At 40.6% G+C, this 26,282-nt stretch overlaps 1 protein-coding gene across 1 annotated transcript in view; it reads left to right on the top strand.

The window, feature by feature from the left end:
• Positions 1-20,484, top strand: part of MAP9 (microtubule associated protein 9) — a gene marked incomplete at its 5' end in the record, with an annotated part of 78,190 nt that extends 57,706 nt beyond the window's left edge. The window contains 5 exons of the mRNA XM_081332535.1: positions 5,107-5,196; positions 9,612-9,776; positions 15,153-15,295; positions 15,452-15,584; positions 20,309-20,484. Coding sequence (XP_081188661.1) covers positions 5,107-5,196; positions 9,612-9,776; positions 15,153-15,295; positions 15,452-15,584; positions 20,309-20,431 — 654 coding nt within the window. The 3' untranslated portion in view covers positions 20,432-20,484. The remainder of the gene's footprint in view (positions 1-5,106; positions 5,197-9,611; positions 9,777-15,152; positions 15,296-15,451; positions 15,585-20,308) is intronic.
• Positions 20,485-26,282: the final 5,798 nt, after the last annotated feature.

Below are 26,282 nucleotides of genomic sequence, written 5' to 3'. Positions count from 1 at the left end.
CGAAGGACAATCTTCCAAATGGGTTATAAGAATAAGTGAATTTTTTTTTAATTGAAAAGTTTTACAGTACATTTTATCTTTAACAATCCCCCCTCCCCCCTCCCCCCACCCCTACCTAACCCTCCCTATCCCTCCCCCCCATTTCCCCCTCCCCCCCCAGACTTCCCAGAGCTAAGTACAAGGTATAAAAACAAAGAACAATCATAAACATCCATATGCTAACAACAATAAACTATTAAATCTATCGCTCTCTTGCTCATATAAGATAACTACAAGCAATATTAATATACATATAAAAAGAAAAAGAAAAGAAAAAAGAAAGGAAGACTTATTCAAATGCTAAATGAAACTTTTTAGTCCCATATTTGTTCTGGATATAATCAATCCATTTTTTCCACTCCATAATATAACGTTCTTGCAAATGATCTTTCAAGTAAGCCGAGATCTTTGCCATTTCCGCCAGGTCAGAAACCTTTAGAGTCCATTCTTCTATAGTCGGCAGTTCCTCCTTCTTCCAATATTGACCTATTAAAAGTCTTGCTGCTGTAATTAAGTTCAACATCAACTTAGTGTCCACAACAGTAGCATCTGTAATTATGCCCAACAAAAACAATTGCGGACAAAACTTTATCCTTTGCTTAAAGATCTTCTGCATATTCCACCAAATTTTTATCCAAAAAGCCTTAACCTTTTTGCAGGTCCACCATATATGAAAATACGTTGCATCTTCGCCACCACACCTCCAACATTTTGGCTGATAGTTCGGATACGTACTTGCAAGCTTTTTAGGATCCAAATGCCATCTATAAAACATTTTATAAAAGTTCTCTCTTAGGTTTTGAGCTTGCGTAAACTTTACGTTCCTCACCCAGATCTTTTCCCACGTGTCCATTGTAATAACTTCTTGAATATTCTGGGCCCATTTTATCATACAATCTTTAACAAGTTCTGTTTCTGAGTCAATTTCTATCAATGCAAGATATATCCGTTTGATATGTGCTGGACCCTGATTTCTAATTTGCTTTATCAAATTTTCATCAGTCATTGCAAAACCAATTTTCTGATCTTCTTTCCACCTGGCCCGTAACTGAGTATATTGAAACCAAGTTTGAACAATCTTCTCATCTCGCAAAAGGTTGTACGGCTTCAAACACCAGACACTTCTTTCCAAGCTTAAAATCTCCTTATACGTAGTCACATCATGTTTGAAGCCAACATTTATGTTTTCTATTGCGTGTTTTGGGATTGCCCACAACGGCATCTTGTAATCTAGCTTATGTTTATACTTCTTCCAAACTCTCAACAATGCCTGTCTTAAAATATGCACTTTAAACACATTATCTACCTTCTTATCATACAACAAATATGCATGCCAGCCAAATAACAAGTCGTGGCCCTCAAGATTTAATAATCTCCCTTGTGTCAAATTAATCCAATCACTTATTCCTGATAATGCAGCAGCTTCATAATATAATTTAAGATTAGGCATTTTAAGACCACCTCTTTCACGAGTATCCTGCATAATCTTAAGTTTAACTCGTGGCCTTTTCCCTGCCCAAACAAATTTATTGATACCCCGTTGCCATTCTTCCAGATTAGAATCTTTTTTAAGAACCGGTATCATTTGAAATAAAAATAAAAATTTAGGCAGGACATTCATTTTCACTGCTGCAATTCTTCCCAGCAAAGACAATTGCAGTTTTTCCCAACTCTCCAATTCTTTTTGAATTTTTCCCCATAACTTTTCATAGTTATTTTTATATAACTTTGTATTAGAGGGTGACAAAAACACCCCCAAATATTTGACCCTTTTAACAATCTCAAATCCAGTTAATCCTTCTAAAAGAGCCTTTTGCGATACTGTCATATTTTTGGCCAAAATTTTAGTTTTTTGTGCATTAACCTTAAATCCAGAAACCTTCCCATATTGCATTATTATCTCCATCAGGTCCACAACAGAGTTTTCTGGCTGGGTCACCGTAACAACCAGATCGTCTGCAAACGCTCTCAGTCTGTAATCCTGATCTCTAATTTGAATACCCTTAATTCTTTCCGAATTCCGTATTTTTACCAATAATATCCCCAATGTTAAGACAAATAATAAAGGTGATAACAGACACCCTTGTCTTGTGCCCTTCTCAATATTGCATACTTCAGTCAAACTATTGTTAACTATTATTCGTGCAGTTTGTTTTTGATATAATGCCCTAATTGGTTGCAAAAATTTATCCCCAAAATTCATTTTTTCTAAAACTTTCATCAGAAATTGCCAATCCAATTGATCAAAAGCTTTTTCAGCATCTAGAAAAATTAGCGCCGCAGGGATCTGGTTGTTCCTTTCCAAAAACTCTAACACATCAACTATATGCCTCACATTATTTTTCATTTGTCTACCACTAATAAACCCAGTTTGATCCCCATGAATCACCTGTTGCAGAACCCTCATCAATCTATTAGCTAACACCTTGGCAAATATCTTGTAATCTGTATTTAAAAGTGATATCGGTCTATAGTTTTTTACTTGAGTAGCATCTTGATCTTCCTTCGGAATCAAAGAAATAAAAGCAGTTCTCCAAGACGGAGGCACCTTTCCCCCCCTCTGAATTGTCTGAAACAATTCCTTTAACGGCTTTATCAGCTCCAATTGTAGATTTTTGTAATAAACCGCAGTCAGACCATCCGTACCTGGCGCTTTATCCACCTTCAGTTCCTTAATTGCTATAAGAATTTCTTCTTCTGTTATCAATTGATTAATCTCCTCCTTTTGTTCTTGCGTAAGAACCGGGATGCTAGCATTCTTCAAATATACATCAATGTCTGTTTCATTAATCTTCTCCTTAGCATATAGTTTAGAATAAAAATCCACAAAGGCTTCCTTAATAAGATCCTGTTGAAACACAACCTTTCCCTTATGTTCAATTTTATCTATATTAGAAGCCCTTTGCTTTTTCCTTAACCTGTAAGCTAGCCATCTACCTGGCTTATTAGCATTGCAAAAAGTATTATGCCTAGCAAACCGTAAATTGGTTGCCACTTGATCAGCCATCAACTTGTCAAATTGTCCTCTTAATAGGTTAATAACCTCCTTAATCTTCACATCCAATGGGTTCAAAATTAGGGCCTTTTCTTTTTCCCTAATTTCATTCTCCAGTTCTTTCCTTCTAGCTTCCAAAGTACGTCTGTATTTATTGTTCATATATATCAACACCCCTCTCATGTAGGCCTTGCTAGCATCCCAAACCATGTCCATAGAGGTATCCTTATTCATATTAATTTCAAAGAAATCCTTCATCTGCTGTTTACATTCTTCCACATTTCTCTGATTTCTAAACAAATTCTCATTTACGCGCCAAGAGTGCCTATCCCTATTGTCCTTATTGATCTCTAACCAAACTGGGCTATCGTCAGAAATAGTTCTTGCACAGATCTTTACCTTCTTAATCCTAAAAAAAAAGTCATTAGTCAGCAAAATAAAATCAATCCTGGAAAAAGACTGATGTCTGTCAGAAAAAAAAGTATAATCCTTTTCATGTAGATGTGTATCACGCCAAATATCTCGCAGTTCCAATGTGCTTTTAGCACATTGCTGTAAAAATCACGTGCCTGAGTCACAGTAACCAGACGATGTCTTTTACCTTCATGCATCACCACCATTCCGACTGGAATCTCCCATCTAAACTTGATATCACATTTCTTAAGTTCCTGTGCAAGGAATGCAAAATCTTTCCTTCTCCTTAAAATCTTTGGAGGAATCTCTTTTAGAACCAGGACTTCTTGCTCAGCAACCACAAATTTAGTATCGTAAGCAGCTTGAATAACTTCATCTCTAGTTGCTCTCTTTGTAAAATAGACCACCACATCTCTAGGTAACTTCCTCTGCCTTGCAATCCATGAATTTACACGAAAGATTTTATCCATACTTCCCTCTATTTCAGATGCTGGCTGGCCCAGTACTGCTTCCAAAGCCTCAGAGATCAGCTGCTTTAAGTCTTCTTTAGGATTCTCTTTTAAGACCCTGATTCTAATAGCATACTGCATCTGATGGTACTGGACAAGGCTCAATTCTCTGTCCATTTTATCCCTTATATTTTCATTCTCTAGTACCTTTACTTCTAATATAGAGTTCTTTTGACTAAGATCCTCCACTTTTTCATCCAAACGTTGCACACATTCAGCCACACTTTCAATTGTAGACAAAATGTCTACCCTCATTGCACTAAACTTCTCTTCCATCTTCTCCTCCAATTTCTCCAATTTCTCCTCCAGTTTTGCCATCTTATCATCCATCATATCTGACATTACTTGCGATTACTTTGCAAAGGCATCTTGTAAGTCCTTAAGCGTCAATGCCAGAGGAGGTGCAGGAGGAAGCAAAGCTTGCAACGAAGTCTGTTGCACCGGGGAAGTTCCCGCACTCCGAAGAACTTTAGAAGATTTAGCCGCCATCTTTCCCCAATTTCACTTGTTGCGTACTTTCACTTTAAAGCTATAAAATCCATTGAGCTAGAGAGTAAAGATAAAAGTCCACTTCACCTTGACCTCCTGTACTGCTCTGCCTGCTCCTTAATACTCAAGAGACTTTCCTTCTGGCAGGGGTGGTTGCTAACGCCTGGCTCCGCTCCAAAAATCACGGAGCAGAAACGCTGCGCAGCTCGGAGCTGACCCAGGCTTCGGGGGGGCTCAATCCTTCAGCCGCCCAAACGTTCAGCTCAGGTGGCCCCGGAGAGCTCAACCCCTACCTGGGGCCTCACCCCCTCCTCTTCTCCTGAGGAGGGGGCTTCAAATCCACCTAAACAGCTGATCGGCGCTGTTTTCGGTGGATAAACACAGCTGCGGACAGCCCGGAGACGGCTGTCTTCGGCGCCGCGTCGCCACCGGAAGTCACCAAGAATAAGTGCATTTTTAAAAAGCCAGTTTTAAAGTTTTAAATAGCATTTAATCAGATTTATTGTTTGTAATAAGCTTGAGCTTATATGCATCCTAGATGATTTACTGAAATCAATGTGAGGTTTTAACAAAATCATATGCCATAATTGTCACAAAGTGACACAAGACTTTTCATTGATTTATTATAATTCATATGTTGTTAGCTATTTCTTTTTATAGGACTGGTTGGAAAAGAAGAGAATCTTCCTCTTGGAATTACAAAGAATAAAAAGAAACAAAGCTGAGAAGTTGCAAGAGAAAAATGAAAAGGTTGGTTTTAAAACCTTAACCATAAGTTTTAGAATTGCAAATAGTCAAAAAGGTCAAATACTTTGGAATATATTTGACAACAAGATGTTCAACAATAAAAGAAAATATTACATTAAATTGTTAAATAAAGCTTGATTTGGAAAAATGGAAGAATCTTCAGCTGTCAATGTTAGGAAGATTGCTACGGTGAAAATGAATATATTACAAAAATATTATTTTTGTTTCAAACGATATCTGTAAAATTGGAGAAAAAATTCTTTGAACATTTAAACTCTCTAATTCAAAAATTTATCTGGCAAAGAAAGAAAACTATAATTAAACTGAATATGTTACAAAAAGCCAAGGGAAATGGAGGCTTTGGTTTGCCAGATTGGGTTTTATATTATCAAGCATCAGTGTTAACATGGATAAAAGAATGGATAACTCTTAGAAATAAAAGAATGCTGTATCTGGAGGGACATGACCTGCAACTTGGTTGGCATGCTTTTTATGGTATGGAAAAAATAAAATATATAAATACTTCCAAAACAACTACATTATTAACTTGGGAAAAAATAAAATGTAAAATTTATCTGAAAATTCCAGGATGGCTTTTAACAATGGAAGCATTTGTACATCCAAATCTAGTCAGTGTCGATAAAATATAAAGATTTTCTAAATTCTGAAGGGAACTTAAAATCCAGGCAAGAGATAAAAATCAGGGCATTGATTTAACATGGTGGTCACATTTACAACTGCAAGTCAGATATGACAAAGATATTAAATAGTATGGATTTTGTAAAGAGCAGGCTATTTTTGATCAGACATTATTAACTTCTGATGAAAAGTTAATTTAAAAAATGTACAATTTTTTATTAAATCTCAAAATGAAAGATGAAGTAAAAGAGACAATGATAGCATGGGCAAAGAATTTTGGATATAATATAGACTTAGAGAAGTGGGAAAGTTTGTGGGAAAGAAACTATAAATTGACAATGTCAGCTTCATATAAAGAAAACTTATATAAAATGTTCTATAGATGGCACTTGCCACCAACAAGATTAGCAAAAGTGTTTAAAAATATGTCAGAGAAATGTTGGAAATGTAAACACAAATTAGGTACTTATTATCATATGTAGTGACGTGTTAAAGCAAGGAGATATTGGACAATAATCGACACTTGGTTAGAAAAAATGTTAGAGAAACACATAGACCATAAACCTGAATTTTTTTTACTAGGTATAATACCAGAAAAACTTGATAAGCAAAGTACATATTTGATTCTACATGTGAAAACCATAAGTTTTATTAAGGCATTCCATGAGTGCTCCAGTTACGTCCTGTCTCCTTCTAACTTCATGCAAATGATGTTGACCTTATAGACTGGCCACGTATTCAGCATAACTGTAATAGTAAATGTTCATTGTTAAATTTAACTATGCTAAATAAAGAAGCAAACAAATATACTGCAAGTTATACTATTAAACCCAGAATAACAAACATTAGTGTCAACAGGATGTTGATCACGATTTTTTGTTTTAAAATTATTGATGTTTTTATATGTTTGCATATTGGTTTTTAACTTTTTATTGGATTGTGTTTTTTATCTGTTGTAACTGCCTACATTTGCTTAGATGAAATGGGAAACCATATAGATCTTCTCCTTCTCCTCCTCTTTCTCCCCCAACCCGTTCCTCCTCCTCTACCTTTAAAAAAACCCAAAAGATAAAAATGGCCATTTGATGATCAGCATAAGAGAAGGGATATGCTAGTCAGAGATTTTGATATTCAGCTTTAGGTTCCCTAAAGACCTTATAATCACATAGTAAAAGGCAGCAGTATAGAACGCAATATTCAATGTCCTCTAACTACTTACTGTCAAAGAATAAAATGCTGCTTCATGGATAGCTTAGAGTATATGCTTTCAAGGAATAATCATGCTGGTAAGATTGAAAAAGTACTGCAGAATGCATTCTTAAAATAACCATACCACTGGACAAAGCCAAACAACGAATACTACCATCAGGTATAGGAGCTAATCACCAATCTTTTATCTAGCTCAGGATTTAAATTAGATGGATTAACACTGCAATATACTTATACAATATGGGATGGCACAATTGCTGTCTCTCAGTAATGAGAAAGAGATTTTAAAATATGGTCAACAGGGAGGCTGGCAATTTTTTTAAAAAAAAGTATTTTAACAAAGTTAGCTGGACTTTAATAGAAATTGTAACATACAAATATGTGCCCATTGGATTCAATATGATAATTAAGTGTTTATAATGCTCATATGCTTTAGCTAATACATAAATTGCCATCAATATTTTTACACATGATCTTTAATCCACAATTTGAGAGTTCTACATTCTTTTGTTCTCATAATCAAGTACTTTTAATTTGTGAAGTGCATTAGAATAACAGAGAGAAGATGGTGGTTTTGTAGACATCCTGTGAAATAATTATTATAAATGGAATCTGAATTAAATAGACAATTGTGCAATAGTTTGGACTCAGAAGCAAAAAAGTGATTCAGCACACGCAAGAATGCTCATATAGCACCTGTCTGCTTTTCATTAAGCAGACCTTATCCTGGAATTACATTGACACCTTTAGTGACTATGGCACAATCCTGGCAAAAGTTGTATTTGGTTAAGGAGTTGCAGACAGGTGATAATTTGTACCTCCATTAGTCCTAAAACACATTTTGCCTCATAGTGTTGCATCTATCCAATGTATTCATTTTAAAGAAATAGTTGAAGTCTTATTTCCTGAATCAAAATCTGGATCTCCATCCATTTAGTTTATTGCTCTAGAGAAGTTCTACAACAGCCTTCCCTAACTTCCTGCGCTCCTAATGTATTGGGCTGAAGCATGGATGATCTCCCAAGCATCCTTGAGTATAAGCAATGCTGGCTAGGAACAAGTATGTTCATAACAGAAAAGTCATTATGTATTTTTAAAAGTAGGTTTACTAAAGGTGATGGGAAAAAAGAAAGAATTTAATAAAATATTTTCCACATATCTGTAGCTTTTCTAATTAAGGACAATATTTGTAGTTCAGGGTTGAAATAAGATTTCATCTGATGTTACCTAGTTTGGGTAATGAAATGTGTGTAAGAAAACAACAAAGCTCAGAGAGCACCAACGACCCCTTGCTTTTATACAAATTTATTCAGATCCAGAACTTACAGTATATTGTAAAGTCTTCAAGTCTTTTTCTTTAAAAAAAGGTCTTAAAAACACTTTAGTCCCCAAATTTTCAAGCTGTATGTATATATTAATTTCAAATAGATCTTATGGGTTTTGCCATTTTCCCCAAGTAATTAATATGCCACTTTTCTTTTCTGAGGGAATGGGGTGGAAATTCTCTTTCCCTCTTTCATCGGGGGGAGTGCTTTGGGCAGATATTCAGGAAGGGGTCTTAAAATCGTAAAGAAAGGATCAGGTCTCACGTTGCTGTAAAGTTGCTTGATAGTGCTTGTTGCATTCTATTGTCAGCAGCTTCAGACTGACTACACAAATGCAGCCAGTCTTTCCCCCACCAGTTTGGAGGGCTTCCTTGGATTAAACAGGAGGACTGCCACCCATGCTCCCATGATCAAAGACAGTCCCCTCCTTGCTTGCTGCCTCTACAGGGCGACTTTTGACCCTTTCTAGGGTCCCCCAGGAGGGCAAAACCAAATGCAAAAGACAGAGCCCCATCTTCCTGTGTCTGCATCACCGCAGCATCAAAACCGGAAGTGACACAATTGTCTATCTTATTAGATATTTTTGTACTAATATGTACCATTTCAGATAAATAGGTCAAAATTAGCAGCATCTGTGCTCTACTGCAGGGGTCCCCAACCTTTCTTCACTGGCAGCCTGGTGCAGGGGTGGAGGTGGAGTCCCCTTTACATGCATGTGCGTGCGAAGGCTGCAAGTGCATGATTGCGTGCACAACACAAATGGGGCCATGAGCACCTGCACGATGCTCGGACGACACTAGCTCCTATGCGCCACTGCAATGCTAGCACGAGTGAGGGGAGTGTGCACCTGCAGCGACAATAGCGTCCACACGCTGCCATGATGCTAGCACAAGTTGGGGGTGCACTCGTGATACTAGCTAGCTAGCACCTGTACAATGCTCACGGTATTGCTAGTGCCCGTGTGACGCTGTGATGCTGTGATGCTAGCGTGAGTGGGATGTGTGCGTGCACTGGCCAGCCACTCAGGCAGCCCGTGGTCAACAGCCCACGGCCCAGTAGTGGGCCTACAAGTTGGGAACCTATGCTTTACTGTGTTGAATGTAGAGGATGTTGAATTTATGTGTTTGGAAGTAAAAAATAATCTTATGAAACCAGCAATTTAACATGCCTGCAAGATTATTACTTTATACGAGCATAATAACATTTTTATGCAACATTTACAATGCCACTTTACTTTCCATATAGAAAGAAGCTGCTAAAAGAGAAGAAGCACTTGCATCCTTTGAAGCTTGGAAGGCCATGAAAGAAAAAGAAGAAAGAAAAATGGCTGAGAGAAAAAAATTGGAAGCAGCAAAGAAAAAGAAAGAAGCTGAACTAAATGAGAAAAAAAAAGAAGAGGCACAAAAGGTAGTAGTTTGTATCTTGCAAATGTTAAATTTGGTGAAAAACTGTAAAAAAATACTAATTGAATTATGTTATGTTTCGGGATCGGTGAGGCAATGACGAGATGAATAGTGAAAACAGCAACACATTTATTAGGTTAACACAGAAGCAGCCCAAACTGCCGCTTAACTTCTATTTATACGGACCACCACTATGCGGCAGCCAATGGAATGAAAGCAGTCTTTCCCACTCAAAACACAAGTAACAACTCTGGAGATAAGCAGTCTGGAGTTTAAACAGACACAGCAGTTAACTATATCTCAACGGTTTGCAAGTAATTTACATCAATACATAACACCCTTCCCCTAGATGGTTCACAATCTCAAGTATTGAACATAGTCCTACAAATATTTTGGTGGCCTTCGCAACCACTCCAAACATCTCAGAACCACTGGAGGTTCCCAGTCTACCAGCTTGCCTGCCAGGCTGGATAGACCAGGGTTCTAAGACCCATTTGCTTCAGGTCGCCCTGAGTCTCTTTGCCTAGTCTTTTCTGGTAGACCCAAGCCAAAGTCCATTGGTGGAAAAGTTTCAGGGCTGGAAATCAGAGCCATCTGCCGGTTCCACTCAGTGGGTACAGTCTCTGCATGCGGGGATAATTTGCCAACTGCTAACCCCCCATCTCCTCGGCTGGGAGTCTTGTTGGTGCATGTAGACTCCGCCACCAGGCCGCTGTCATGCCGCCACTGGATCTGGCTTTCATGAGAGTCTTGAGCCAGCGACTGGTTTGCTAGCCTCCGGCGCAGTTGGTCAATGTGCTGGCGGAGCACTCGACTGTCTTCCAGGACCACTTTGTAAGAGAGTGGCCCTGACACCTTATCAACCACAGCTATAACCCACAGTGCCCCTTGACTGTAATTCCGGGCCCAAACCTGGTCACCAACTTGCAAACTTCGCGGTGGTTTTGGCTGTGCTGAGTCCAAGGCAACTCGATCTGGATGCAACCAATCTAGCTTAGTGATTAAGTGCCGTCCCCATCTAAGTTCTGCTGGGCTTCTGCCTGTGGAAGTGCAGGGAGTTGTCCGTTGGTAGAGTAAAAAGTCTGCCAGCTTGTGCTGCCAGTTGCCGGTTATGATCCTCTAAGGATTCTTTGGTCGTCCGGACCTTGTGCTCCGCTTGGCCATTTGAGGCTGGGTGAAAGGGAGCCAAAGTAGCATGCCTAATCAAGTTAGCCTTCAGAAAGGACTGGAATTCCTCAGCGGTAAATTGAGCCCCATTGTCTGAGACTAGCACGTTGGGTAACCTGTGCATGGCAAAGATCCTGCACAGTTTCTGGATGGTCCTGACAGTAGTCATAGTTGGGATGGGTGCAACTTCTAACCACTTAGAGTGACTGTCTACCACAGTGAGGAACAACTATCCCTGAAATGGTCCCGCAAAATCAGTGTGGATTCCTGACCATGGTGCTTGCGTGGTTTCCCATTGGTGGACAGGGGCTTGAGGCATGGCAAATGTGGCAACTGTATACTTGGGCCTCAATATCTTCATCCAACCCCGGCCACCACAGGTAGCTTCTCGTGAGTGCCTTCATCCGGACTATTCCTGGATGTCCCTTGTGCAGAGACTCTAAAACCCTGGGCCACAAGGAGCTCGGGACTATGACCCGACTCCCCCAAAGAATGCAGCCTTTGTGAGCTGACAGCTCATCTTTCCTCCTATAAAAACTCTCGAAGTTTGGCCCCAGACTGATGTCCAGCCATCCTGTGTACACCAAAATGCAACTTAGCGTCTTGTCACAGGCTGTCTCGGCAGCCACATCCCCAGCATGAAGAGGAGACTCCGGCAAATCCTTGATAGCCAGGATGCATGCAACCGGAGCGGGGTCTGGCTCTAAGTGTGGCAGGGACAGTCTGCTGAGGCCGTCCGCGTGGCCTATTTCCCTGCCCGGTTTGTGAATTAGCCTGTAACTATAGGCTGGAAGGAAGATGGACCTCCTCAGCATCCGTGGGGAAAGGATCTGAGGTGTTTATTTGTCTGTAGTGAACAGGCCCAGAAGTGGCTTGTGGTCCATGAAGACCGTGAATGGGCAGCCAAACAAGTAGTCATGAAATTTTTTGATACCGGCCACTATGGCCAGTGCCTTATCTATTTGGGCATAGTTGCGTTCTGCTGAAGACAGAGTCTTTGAATAATAAGCTATGGGAGCTTGTTTCCTGTCAGCCATTAAATGGCTCGACACGGCCCCTATTCTGTACGGGGATGCAGCACACCCAATGCTGCTAGGCAGCTGCTCCTTAAAATGTGTCAGTACTGAGTGTGATGACAGCAGTGATTTGACTGCCAAGAAACTTTTCTCGTGGATGCTCATCCACTGCCACTGTGCTTTTTTGTCCAAGAGCCTGTGTAAGAGCTCTGCCACTGCGGCCTTGTGTGGAAGAAAGGCTTGATAAAAGTTGAGTAGCCCTAAGAATGCCTGAAGCTCCCCCTTTGACTTAGGATTGGGAGTCTGCTGAATTGCTTCAAGCTTGAATTCAGCCAGATGAATGCCTGCAGCACCTATGCGGAAACCAAGGAACTTGGTTGAATCTACCCTTATTTTGCATTTTTCCCTCTTCAGTTTCAGCCCCGCTTCGCGGAAACGCTGAAGGACGGCTTTGAGCCATTCTGCCAAGATTTCTACTGACTCCCCAGCTTTGAGGACATCATTGAAATAAGGGCACACCCCTGGAATGTTTTTTAGCTTGCGCTCCATCACACTCTGGGAAAGCCCTGGGCCTACACTGATCCCAAATTATAGGTGTCTTATCCTGAAAGCTCCCCTATGGGTGACTATGGTCTGAGCTTCCGCTGTGGCATCATCCACGAGCAGTTGCTGGTAGGCTTTGGCCAAATCCAATTTGGCGAATACATGACCTCCCTGTAGTGATGCCAAAATATGGCTTACTACAGGCACTGGATATGCATGTTGTTGAAGTGCTCTGTTTATAATGCATTTGTAATCTGCGCATATGCGCACCTCACTGTTAGCTTTAAGTGGTGTAACTATGGGTGTCTCCCACACACTGCTATCTACTGGCTGCAACACGCCTTGTTGCACCAGCTTGTCCAGCTCTGCATCTATTTTTGGTTTGAGGGCAAAAGGCACTCTGTGAGGCTTGATCCTGATTGGGGTTATGATTGGATCAAGGTGGAGGGCAATTGGAGGTCTCTTGTACTCACCTAAGATAGGGCTGAAAACATAAGCAAATTCCTGGCAAACTGCCGACAGGTCTGCTGCTTGCGTTCTGTTAATGACAGTCACATGGATGCCCAGGGCATCAAAACAGTCTAAACCGATGAGGCTTGTCCGGTGGCCTTCGACTACCACAAAGTCGAGGGGACCTCAAACTCTTTGAATTGAACCTTGAGCGTAGCTTCTCCCTTAACTGTTATGTGGGAATTTTGGAAATCCATTAACAGCAGATTTGACGGCTTTAGTTTAACTCTTTTGCCGCTGCAGTTACAAATGTTGTTAAAAGTCCTTTGAGAAATTATGGACAGGGCTGACCTAGTTCCATGTGGCAGGGAATTCGTTGAAGCTTGACTTTAAGCCTAAGCTTTTCTTTAAGGGGTTGATGGGCACCTGTTCTAAAAATGCTCCTTCTGCTGGAGCAATAGCCAACTCTGATCTGCCCTGGGGGACCTGTACCTTTCCTGGGGAATTCTTCTTGTTGAACGTCCCTCTGGCGACCTTTACAGATGGCGGCGATGTGGCCTTGTTTGCCACATGCCCAGCACATTGCTGTACGGAACCTGCACTCTGAACGCCTGTGTCTCCCTCCACAGCCCGCACATCGAGTGAAGGGAACTGCCTTCTCAGATGGCCGCTGCCCTCTATCTAGCAGCTTTTGCAGCTGGTCAATCTCATTGTCCATGACAGGGTCGTTGGCTCTTTCAGCGTCCTCAGGGTGGATGGTTTCTGGGCTGGGAGTGTTCTTGCAGGGCTGTAAGGTTTGACAGCTCCCCCAGCAGCTTCTTCAGCCATTATCTGTTTCAGGGTCTCTTGGAATGACAAGGTTTCCTTCACAAACAGCTTTTGCTGAAGGTCCCTGTTCCTCAACCCACATACCAAACGGTCTCTCAGTTTCTCTTCAAGGTCTGTGAAATTGCAGAGCCGGGACGCCTGTCGTAGCACGGCTATAAATTCAGCAGCAGTTTCTCCTGGTTGCTGCTCCCTTTGCTCAAATGCACTGCTAGGTGGTGGCCAATGGAATTAAAGCAGTATTTCCCGCTCAAAACACAAGTAGCAACTCTGGAGTCAAGCAGTGTGGAGTTTAAACAGACACAGCAGTTAATTATTTCTCAACGGTTTGCAAGTAACTTACATCAATACGTAACACTATATTTTCAGTATTGTACAGGTAGTTCTCGATTTATCACCAGCCTCTTTGCAGCTATTCAAAGTTATGATGGATGCCTGAAAAGCCACCTACAATCTGGTTTCAAATTTACTGCTGCTGCAGTGCCCCCATGGACATGTGAGCAAAATTCAGACAAATTCATCTTTACAGCAATTGCAGGGACACTGCAGCAGGCTTCCCATCTCCTCCCTAATCTGCTCTGCTGGAATCCCACTGGCCTTGGGCCTGCTTCTTACCGCAGTGGGTTCCACCCATGTGACTCTCATTTACTTTCTGTAGATCTCTGAAGTTTGCATTAGGGAAGGAGAGCAGGCTGCTCCATTCCGTCGCATTATTAAGCTGCATGGATCTGTCCAAGAACCAGGCGGCATTTTCAGAGCAGCTGCAGTGAAAATGGCACCTGCTTCCAGGACTATGGCATGCGGCCTGCTGGGATGCTGAAGGGTGGAGTAGCCTGTTTTCCTTCCTAATAAAAGCTTTGGAGATCTACAGAAAATAATTGAGCAATTAGTGATGGGAGTGGGACCCAGTGGGGTAAGAAGCAGGCCCAAGGCCACTGTAGCAGGAAAGCAGGCCCAAGACCTGTGTGGACTCTCAGGAGCAGGAAGCAGACCTTGAGGTGCCTTGGGGCTGGGGAGGCCTTGGGAGGCTGGGGCAGGTGGCCTGGGCCTATACTAGACCTCCCAGAGCCTCTCCCATCCGTAAAGCACCCGATGCTGTACATAATGACCTGTTGCTTAACAACTGCATCAGGGAGAACAGGGATGGGGATCGTTAAGCAAGGTAACCATGGGGGTATCTTGTTTAATGATCATCATAACTTACAAGCATAATGGGCAGGCTCCATTATGGTGGTAAGTTGAGATGTATCTGTAATTAATTTTAAATTTCATGGCAATTCTAAACTTCCTTTTTATTTACTGGCTTTTCATTTAATAAATTAAAGTGTCAAAAGATAACCATTTCTGGAACTAGTCTAATGGATTTGTTACTCATTTTTTAGGCTTTTGAAAAATGGAAAAAAAAGAAAGCTGCATGTTTAAAACAGCAAATACAAATGGAGAAAAGAATTGAAAGATTAAAAAAGAAGGAGCAGGAGCTTGTTGCAGAGAAGAGAAAAGACAGCAGATCTGCAGTTGAAAAATGGTATAATTAATAATTTTGAATTTTATAAATTTGATTATGTCAGCTACTTCTAAGTAAGCTTGTTTTGCATATATAAAATGTTACACATCTTACTATATTTTATGAAAATGCATACGTTTCTTCTATATTATGAAACTTTTTTCTTTTAACTTTTAGGAATGAGAACAAAGAAGAATTCATAAAGCAAAAGACAAAAGAAAAAATCCAAGAAAGGAAAAAAGAAGTAGAAAAACAGTTTGAGAAAGAAGAACAAGATAAAAGAGCTCTAGATGAATATAAAAAATGGCTGGTAAGTCTTTGTATTTGTGATAATGTGAGATACAATTTCACGTATGCATACGCATTGAAATGTACATAAACTCTTATTCTGCAAAGACCGGATTGTGGTAGTATAACATTTCTTGCTACGTTTTTACAATGCATCTAGAAAATATCTATGTGCCTGACATTTCAGTGATGGATTTCTGCCTACCAAAATTAAATATTGTTTATATAATGTAGAAAGATAATCCTGCTATGGATATAACATAAGAATAGTCAGATATATTCAACCAGAATGTAATTACTGTTGTCATGAGGGATGGAGTTGGGGTGGGTGTCAGAAATTATTACTAAGAAGTCTATTAAGAGCCAGGTTACTGAGAAATAAATTTATCCTTATAACTATCATGAGAGTCAATTTGGTGCAGTGGTTTCTTAGTTGTACAGTATTGTTGATAATGACAAAATCTACAATGTTGGCATACAAAAAAGAAGCTTCAGTTTGCAGAATCCAATCTGGGTCAGTCACCGGGACTTGTGTCTACCAGAATGTGTGCTTTGGGCTATTCTGTGCATAGTATTTGTGTGGTGCCTGTTTGTGTGCAGCTATTTAGTTGTTGATAGGGGTATTTTGATGGCTGGCTTTTGGGGTGCTGATGGCTGACTACTAAGTTGTTTCCTTGTGCTGCCAAGTCCATGGCTCCTAAGTGCCTGATAAGCTGGTGGTAAATCAGCATTCCTGTTGACTGTGAAAAGAAGCCTGCTTCACAGACTTCGACCATTTTATCTGTCAGTCAATAGGAGTGCTGATTTATGTTTCATAAAATTTACTAAACGCTACCAGGAAGGTTCAGGAGAATTGGACCCAGAATGTGTTAGCTATTCCAGCAAACTCCAGCAAATAAGTAGGCAAGGCAGGTGCACTTTGTCCAGGTTTCCTCTCTTTTGTGTGGCTTGGTATAAGTCCTCCTGTTGATGTCCTTGGTTTCAAGCATTGCATATCCAAATGGCATGCTATCCCTTGAATGAACTTCCAAACACCTTCCTTTGGTTAACCTCCTCCTAGCTGCCATTTCTATGCAGTACCAACAATGTCCATGCATTTTTCCCTGTTCTCTCCCCCACCCACCCGTCTTGAAAAAGATCTACCTATATATACAAACATGTTTCAGTCTGGTCACAAGCCATTTGAAACTACATATCCTGGCTACTTTCCTTCATGACCAGAGGCAAGCTCGACTGACCAATAACCAGCCAAAACACAGTGAAGGCCTTTTGTTTCTTTTATTAAAACAAACAGGGAGAGAAGCTTGTCAAAGCTTGGTTCTCTTTAAAGTTCATCATCTCAAATTAACATTACTTTAAATAATTACTTCACTGCCCTCATTGCGTCCGCAGATAATCGCCCGGCCGCCCTTTTTAGGGTGACTTGCTCCCTCCTTAATCAGGAGGTGAGAGAGGAGCCCTTGCAGGGACGGGCTGAAGAGCTTAGTCATCATCTGATGGACAAAATCGCTCAGATCCGGGCTGGTTTGGACTCTAACTGGGCAGAGTCGGATGTAGAGGAATTGGACGGTCTTGAGCATGTTATCTGGACTGAGTTCGATCCTGTTTCCCCTGATGATGTGGACAGGATTATGGGGAGGATGAGTTCCACCACCTGTTTATTGGACCCTTGTCCCTCTTGGCTGATTTATGCAGCTCGGGAGGAGACACGAAGCTGGTTCCAGGCAGTAATATCTGCCTCTCTGAGTGAGGGTGTCTTCCCTGCCGCTTTGAAGGAGGCGGTGGTGAGGCCCCTTCTCACGAAGCCTGCCCTGGACCCAGCGATTTTAAACAACTATCGTCCGGTCTCCAACCTTCGCTTTTTGGCGAAGGCTGTGGAGAGCATGGTGGTGCATCAACTTCCTCTGTTCCTGGAGGAAACTGATTATCTGGACCCGTACCAATCGGGTTTCAGGCCCGGGTACAGCACGAAGACGGCATTGGTCGCACTGGTGAATGATCTCTGGCGGGCTCGGGACAGGGGTTGCTCCTCTGTCCTAGTTCTATTAGATCTCTCAGCGGCTTTTGATACCATCAACCATGGTATCCTATTGCGGCGTCTCAGGGGGTTGGGAGTGGGAGGCACTGTTTTGCAGTGGTTCTCCTCCTATTTCCTGGGCCGTTCGCAAACGATGTTGACAGGAGGGCAGAGGTCTGCCCTGAGGCCTCTCGTTTGTGGAGTCCCTCAGGTGTCAGTTCTCTCTCCCCTCCTGTTCAACATCTATATGAAGCCGCTGGGCGAGATCATTCGTGGTTTCGGGGTGGGGTATCATCAGTACGCTGATGATACCCAACTTTTTCTCTCTACCCCGAACCAACCCAGTGATGCCCTCGCCGTGATGTCCCGTTGCCTGGAGGCGGTCCAGGTCTGGATGGGGAAAAACAGGCTTCGTCTCAATCCTGCCAAGACTGAGTGGCTGTGCATACCGGCATCTCGAATTAACCAGTCTATTCCACCTTTGGGGGTGGGGGTGTTACCCCCTGTCGATAGGGCTCACAACTTGGGCGACCTCCTGGATTCACAGCTCAGTTTTGAAGACCATATAGGAGCCGTGACCAGGGGGGCCTTTGCCCAGGTTCGCCTGGTGCACCAGTTGCGGCCCTACCTGGACCGAGATGCCCTGCGTGCAGTCACTCATGCACTCGTGACCTCCCAATTGGACTACTGCAATGCTCTCTACATGGGGCTGCCCTTGGGGACCACCCGGAGGCTTTAGCTGGTGCAGAATGCAGTTGCGTGGGTTGTGATGGGGGTTTCCCGATACTCCCATGTAACACCTCTGCTCCACGAACTGCATTGGCTTCCGGTTGCCCTCCGGGTGAGATTCAAGGTGCTGGTGATGACCTATAAAGCCCTAAATGGCTTGGGTCCGGGATATCTGAGGGAACACCTGCTGCCGGCATCAAGCTCTCTTCGTCCTGTGCGCTCCCACAGGGAGGATCTTCTCAGGGTACCGCCGGTAAAAGACTGCCAGTGGACAATACCCAAGGGGAGGGCCTTCTCTGTGGGTGTGCCTGCCCTTTGGAATCAGCTGCCTGTAGAGCTTAGGACTGCCCCTGACCTTTGTTCATTTCGCCGGGACCTGAAGACCTGGCTCTTTGAGCTCTCTGGCCTGGTCTGAGCATATTAATTGGGATTTTAACTGTATTTTAACTGGGGTTTTATTGCAAGGTCTATATAATCTTTTAAATTGATTTTAAGTTTTGTAATTGTTGTATTGTTTTTTAAAAAACCTTGTGAACCGCCCTGAGTCCTACGGGAGAAGGGCGGTATATAAATTTTGTGAAGTCGTAAGTGCGAGGATCAAAGTCTTGTCACTTTTTTCAGTGCCATTGTAACTTTAAACGGTCACTAAATGAACTGTTATAAATCAAAGATTATCTGTATTAAAAGAATGAAAATACTCAAGATGCCTAATCCCTTCTTCTTAGCATATAGCTTTTCAATGAATTCAGTAAAGGAATTGTTTTGAAGGAATTCATATTTATATGTATGTGTATATGTGCACATGCATATATATACATATACACAGTGCTTTTTTTGTAAAAGAAAAAGGTGCCGGAACTCACACATGTCATACAACCCGCCTTGCCTATCCTACAAGGTTCCACCCAAAAAAGGTGCCGGAACTCCGTTCTGAGCGTTCTATGAGAAAAAAAGCCCTGCATATACATACAAATACATACATATATACATACAGTACAAACATATTTTTATCTCAATTTATTTAAACATTCTGACGTCAAACTCCAAACTATCTCTTCTCTGAAAAGTCATCAGTGAGCTAGCCAGACCATTATCTTTTATTAAAGTCAGGCTAATACATTACCATGATGGTTTCTTTAAATATATATTGAACATTTGTGATAAATCTATTTCTCGAAGGATATGTCTTCGTAAAAAATATTAATAGCAATTGCTAATAAAAATTTACATCGAACTATGTATTTATAAGGGACGCGGTGGCTCAGTGGGTTAGGACGCTGAGCTTGTCGATCAGAAGGTCGGCAGTTTGGCGGGTCGAATCCCGAGTGCCGCGTAACAGAGTGAGCGCCTGTTACTCGTCCCCAGCTTCTGCCAACCTAGCAGTTCGAAAGCATGTAAAAATGCAAGTAGAAAAATAGGGACCACTACGGTGGGAAGGTAACAGCGCTCCGTGCGCCTTTGGCGTCTAGTCATGCCGGCCACATGACCACGGAGACGTCCTCGGACAAGCGCTGGCTCTTCGGCTTTGAAACGGAGATGTGCACCGGCCCCTAGAGTCGGAAACGACTAGCACGGATGTGCGGGGGAACCTTTACCTTTACCTATGTATTTATAATTAGCACTAAATAGATATTTCTCTTGGACTACAGATTTCTTTTGATGGAAGAAAGTGTTAGAAAAGATTAATGAATAAGAACAAAAATAGTCTCTGCATAGATCATTATTTTATTTTGAAACTATAAAAAAATTACTAAGACCTTATGACATTTTTAGAATTATACGAAAATGCTGAATTTATTTCAACTACACTTTGTCCCACTATACTAAAACACAACAGAACTCTCACCAGATGAAGTTAAGAGATAAGTGCACAGAAATAGCATGACAGTGTCTTTGTAATTTTATAAAAGAAGCTAAGGTAATGTAGGAAATAAATGTCAAACTAATTAGCATTTATCTATGTATTGTGTTAATATCATGATCTACTTCACTTTCAACAGGAAAAAAAAGAGATGGACAAAAGTATGCAAAATAACCCAAAAAAACTTCAGGTTATTCTTGAGGATGAACATCCATCTCCATGGAGTCCACCTGGCAAGGCTGTGTCCTCAAGAAGCTATTGAGACACCCACTGCCATGAGGGAAGTTGAACTTTTTGCCATCATTTAATCATTATTGCATAACACCTGATTTTAACATGAATTGAATTGCCTCTTGCTTTTTTTCTATGTGAATGGTGATTTGGATTGTCAGTATACTGTACATACAGCACATTATAAATGAATGCTTCTTGCACATAAGATTAATTGACAAAACTATGTGTCTGAACAGGCTCTCAGCTGCCAACAATGGAAAATACTGTCAACATTATTAAGTGGCTAGCTAACCCAGTTGGACTCAATTTATTCCTACATAAACAATTGAAAATTAAAATAAATATTTTTGAGATAGCCAACATAAGGATGCTTTGATGGAAATTAATGATGGGCACATGAGACCCTCTTTAAGGTGGCTTTTTCCAATCAGAATTGCCAAGATTAGTGTGATTGCTTCCTACCATTTCAGAGGGAAATTTTATGAAAACAGTAGTGCAATCAAGGCTGTGCAATACTTTAGATTTTATTTCATGGTGATTCTGAGAAAAATCTGCTTTAAAGAGTGACAAGGTGCTCTTTTTGTATTGCTGCATGCTCCAAAGTGCTACACAGCCCTAATGTGTTTCTAAAATATCAAAATCAAAGAAGCCTCATAAATCTAGGAAAAAATAGCAAAAATCTAGATATGCCTAAAAATATGACATGGCTTTACAACATTGCCCTGCCCGCTGCAGTCCTTATCCTCCTGAGTATTTTATTGGCAAATGAAATTTCTTCTTTGCTATTTGAGGACCAAAAAATGATATTTTTTTACATTTTAATGGTTTTAAAAACTTGCTTTTAGAGTTTAATGTAGATAACAGATATTTTACTGATTTATTTCAGAATAAATTATAATAAATAATATATTTAGGACCTCTGAACATAGCTATCAAATCATGATGAAAGAAATTTAAGAGGATTGACTTTTATTTTTGATTATTAAAAATTGATACTTATTTGCAATATGGTGGCATAGGCTTCCATAGCTGGCATCAATGAAGCATTATTTAGCTTTCAGGATGAATGACCATGATCAGGGTGGGTGGGGGGTTGTCGTGTTTTACAAGCAGTTGTGGTTGGCATCCTCAGAGGCAGAGTTAACTGCTTTGTCGTATACCTCTGAGTTGCTCATAGGCAACTGAACTGTAGTGACTTGTGAGAATAACCTCAAGGAACAGGAGAAAGAGCTAAGACAATGGTAAGATACAAGAAATCTAAATCCAAAGTAGAAATGTGACAAAATGTCTCAGACTTGACCCTCCCTACATTTTTTGTAAATAAAGGTGGAAAGCAGGATTTGCAAGATTCTGTTACTGTAAACCTATTATAAAAATAGTTTTAGTATCCATAAAAGCTTTCCATGTTTGATCTACTTTGAATGATAGATGTGAAACGGGCTGATTGGGCTCTTGTGTTTAAACCCGACAAGTTGAGTTCTGGCTAGTCCATATTCATAGAAAATTGTTCCTGATTGGTTCCTCACCTAGATAGACCTCCAACTGATTCATTTCGAAGAAATTCCAATATCGGTCTGTTGCTATGAATACCACTACTGTAATTTGTAATTCTGGAATTGTGCTCATTTGAAGCAAATGCTGTTGCCAAAAACAAAACAGAAACACACACATACACGCAGACAGAGAAAAAGTGCAGAGGTAGAGAGTGGAGTAGGACACCTGTAAATTGATCTTTAGGGAGAAGGCTGTTTCATGCACACTGTTAAAAGAACAGTTTTCCCAGAGAAACAGAGATACATGTCTCAATTTTCATAGTGATATAGTACATCGTGCAGTAATCCTTTGTTCAGAGAGCTTGCTAAACAGTTATTTTGATCATGTTACTAATTTGAGATAGATATTGTATCATTTTATTTACATTCTTATTCTTGCACATGTGCACCAAATAAATCTTACGATGCAGGTATACATTTTAATCAGTGCTTTTTTTGTAAAAGGTGCCGGAACTCACACATGTCATACAACCCGCCTTGCCTACCATACAAGGTTCCATCCAAAAAAAGGTGCCGGAACTCCGTTCTGAGCGTTCTACGACAAAAAAGCCGTGATTTTAATAATTAATAATTACTAGAAAGGAGAAAAATACTGGGTCAAAAAGCTGCAAATAACAATTCTTTTGAACTGATTTACTACCTTCCCACAGTTTGCTGGGCAACCAGAGATATGGCAAAGAGGAGGAAGAGCAGCTTTCTCTTCCTTATTTTCCCCAGCTCCATCTTCATCTGTCCCTCTAGTACAGATGTTTCCAGTTTGGGAATTTGCAAATTATTGCCTGTATAGGAATCCTGGAAATTGGACTCCCACATGTTTGAAGGGCTCCACATTGGAGAAGGGAGCTGAAGAGTATATTTGTTGAAATGTAAATTGTGCAGAAACTACCATCACCCCCAATCATCAGATAAGGTGGAACACGTGAACTCAACCCTGAAAAATAAATTGACTAAATTATGTGGTGAAACCAATTTGAAATGGCCTGTTTGCCCAGTCTGCCCTCATTCTATCTTGCCCCATCATGTTCGTCTCCAACATGGGCCTGTAGGGGGGACAAGCAAGGAGGGGACTCCCGTTTGATCACGAGAGGGTGGTGGCCCTTCCGTTTTATCCAGGAAGTATTTTAAGTATTTTTTCCTGTAAAAGCTGCCCAAAGTATTTTTCCCCCTGTGAGGAGAGAAGGAAGGGAATATTTACTCCACCCTCTAAGAAAAGCCACCATATAAATTTTGGATTTAAAAAGCTTAAAACAGCGTTGGTGACATCTTGTGGTGAAGTATGGTATTACACGCAGTTTGGTGGGTCGAATCCCGAGTGCCGCATAACAGAGTGAGCAACTGTTACTCGTCCCAGCTTCTGCCAACCTAGCAGTTCGAAAGAACGTAAAAATGCAAGTAGAAAAATAGGGACCACTACGGTGGGAAGGTAACAGCGTTCTGTGCGCCTTTGGCATCTACTCATGCTGGCCACATGACCACGGAGATGTCCTCGGACAAGCGCTGGCTCTTTGGCTTTGAAACGGAGATGTGCACCGGCCCCTAGAGTCAGAAACAACTAGCATGCATGTGCGGGGAAACCTGTACCTTTTACCTTTAAAAGAGATTTGGCTTGAAGCCCAGACTTTAGATAAAATTTCTTTGACCTTGACAGCTACCATCTGTGAAATTCCCAGCTGCAAAGAAGGGACTTCTGGGCAGCATATCTAGCCTGTTGGAACTATTAATGTAAACGTTTACTGACTCTCAGAGCTATACTTGGGGAATTGCTTTCCTATTTCTTTATATGAGAAGCATATGTTATTATACGAAATGATGGAACACCTTGGACTCACTAAACCTTTACTTGACAAACAACTTCTACTATAAAGACCACCTATAACACATGAAATAGATGTCCCATACCCAGCTACAAAAGACAAAAAACTAATTTTAAAGTTTGATTCTAAAATCTGCAACTTAACATATTATTAAAAGAATATGGATGAAGACCAGGAAAAAGTCCTTTCCATGTTGAAATCAATACATGAAACCATCCTTTCAGCTTGTGATGAAATAAGAAGCAACATGAAGGAACAATATGCCAGCTTAAATATACAAACCCAGATCTTGACTACAACCAAAGAACTAACAATGCAGAAAATAACAGGAAAATTGGAACAATTAAACACCAAGACAGAGGACCCAACTTATCAACAGACCCAGCCAACAGAAAAATCAGAAAAGGGAGTGACAAAATTGAAACTGGAAAAGACTTTTTACCAAAATCAGAAGAAATTTGAGGAAAAAGAAGAACAACAGATTAAATGGAAGATAAACCTATCAGGACAATTGTGGGAAATTGGAGTAATAGAGAGGCGATCTAATGAATACAAATGGGCTTGTTCTTCCAAAAAAACTTTAATCAAATGGTCTTTCTTATTCCAAATAATATATATAAAAATAGAGGGAGAACTATTTGATGATTCAACGGCACTGACATGGAAGGTTGGTTGGCAAAGGAAGAAAGCCAGAGTAAGGCTGAAGAAAATAATGGCTTTGATTTATTAGAGGGGATATTATGTTACTAATTAGAAGGTTGAATATGGTGGAAAATATATATTTTTTAGAAAATAAAGTAACATTATAATTGAATAGCTAAGATGTGTAACAAGACTATTAGACTTTGGTATGAAAAGGGAAAAAGGGAGAAGTTGAGATAAAGGAAATTTTGATCACCTAACATAAAATATTTGGAAATCATAAATAACAGTGTGGGTTTTTTGTTCTTTGAATATTGATAGGAAATTAAAGTTTAAGTATAGGCTAAAAAGTATTGATAAATGTAACAAGAATGTTTTTACTTAGTTGAAAATAAGAATTTTGTTTGCCCAATATGAGATAACAGATATTACTAGAAAAAGAGAGGAGGTATTTGAGCTTTCAATATTAGAACTAAACTAAAACAAATATGTATATTACTGAATTATTGGTTAACCCAGACAACACATATAATGGTTTTGACTTATTAGAGGGGATACTGCATTATTAATTAGATGGTTTAACATGAAGGAAAATAGATAATTTTTAGAAAAACAGAACAAGACTATAATCAAATAGATAAGATGTGTATTTAGAATATTAGAGTTTGTTATGAAGTTGAGATAAGGGAAACCTTGGTCACCTAAGTATAAAACACTTGTAAATAATAAATAACAAATGTTAATTTGAATATTGATGGGAAATTAAAGCTTGGAGGGAAAAAGCAATAACAGGACATTGATTGTATATGTTGTGATTCAGGGTCAGCCTGTGGGTTCGGCAGTTGGGTCGGACGACTCAGAGGAGGAGGAGGGGGGTGTTGAAGAGCTTGCTGAGAATAATATTGAGGCTCCACAGAGCCCTCAGCCAGGCCCCTCCCACCTGGTCACGACGCAGACCCAGCTGTGTGAGCTTGACAGCGTGGATGAAGATGACCCACAGCTGGCCCTGTTCAAGGACGCCCGACGCAGGAGGCAGTCAATCAGGAGTAAACAGAGGAAGGCAATGGGGCACCTCGGAAGGAGGCAGAGAGAAGCTACGCCCTGAACTGTATAAAAGGGGAATGCGTGGGAGGGCTGGTTTGCTGAAGGCAACCGCTTGAATAGCTCCTGTTTCATGGTTCGTGTCTTGTTCTGTTTGCTTTTGTATCCATAAATTTGGCAGGCCTAGTTCTAGCCTCTTGCCTTCTTGTAAAAGGGGTTGTCCCTGCCTTTTCTGCAGGGCTGGTAGCAGGCTGGTACAGAACATTATATAAGGATCAAATGCAAATGCAATTAGCTATGTATAAGCTAAAAATTATTGATAATTGTAACAAAGATGTTGTTATTTAGTTAATAATAACTGTATTAGCCCAAGATGAGATAGTAGATATTAAGGGAAAAAGAGAGGAAATATCTGATGTTGTAACATGTGGTTTATATTAAAGATTTATATATGCTATTGAACTATTGATTAACCCAGTCATCATGTTGCTTTTTAAACTTTCAATTGTAAAATGTAGCCTTGGTGGAGCAGTGGGCTAATGCCTCCTTAAGTAAAACCAGCTGCCTGCAATTAGTGCAGGTTCACATCCCACCAGGCTCAAGGTTGACTCAGCCTTCCGTCCTTCCGAGGTAGGTAAAATGAGGACCCAGATTGTTGGGAACAATTAAGCTGACTTTGTAATAATGCCGCTTGGGGGTGTGTGAAAGCCCTAATAAGCAGGCATATACATAGAATGAAGGCTACTGCTAAGCTTGTAAGCCGCCCTGAGTCTTCGGAGAAGGGCGGGATATAAATGGAATTTTAAAAAAAATAAAAAAAATGAGAAAG

Source organism: Vipera berus, assembly GCF_964194415.1.
Source record: "Vipera berus genome assembly, chromosome: 7".
Lineage (NCBI taxonomy): Eukaryota > Metazoa > Chordata > Lepidosauria > Squamata > Viperidae > Vipera > Vipera berus.
Note: the sequence above shows the minus strand (reverse complement) of the source record. Positions and strands in the feature narration are given on the sequence as shown.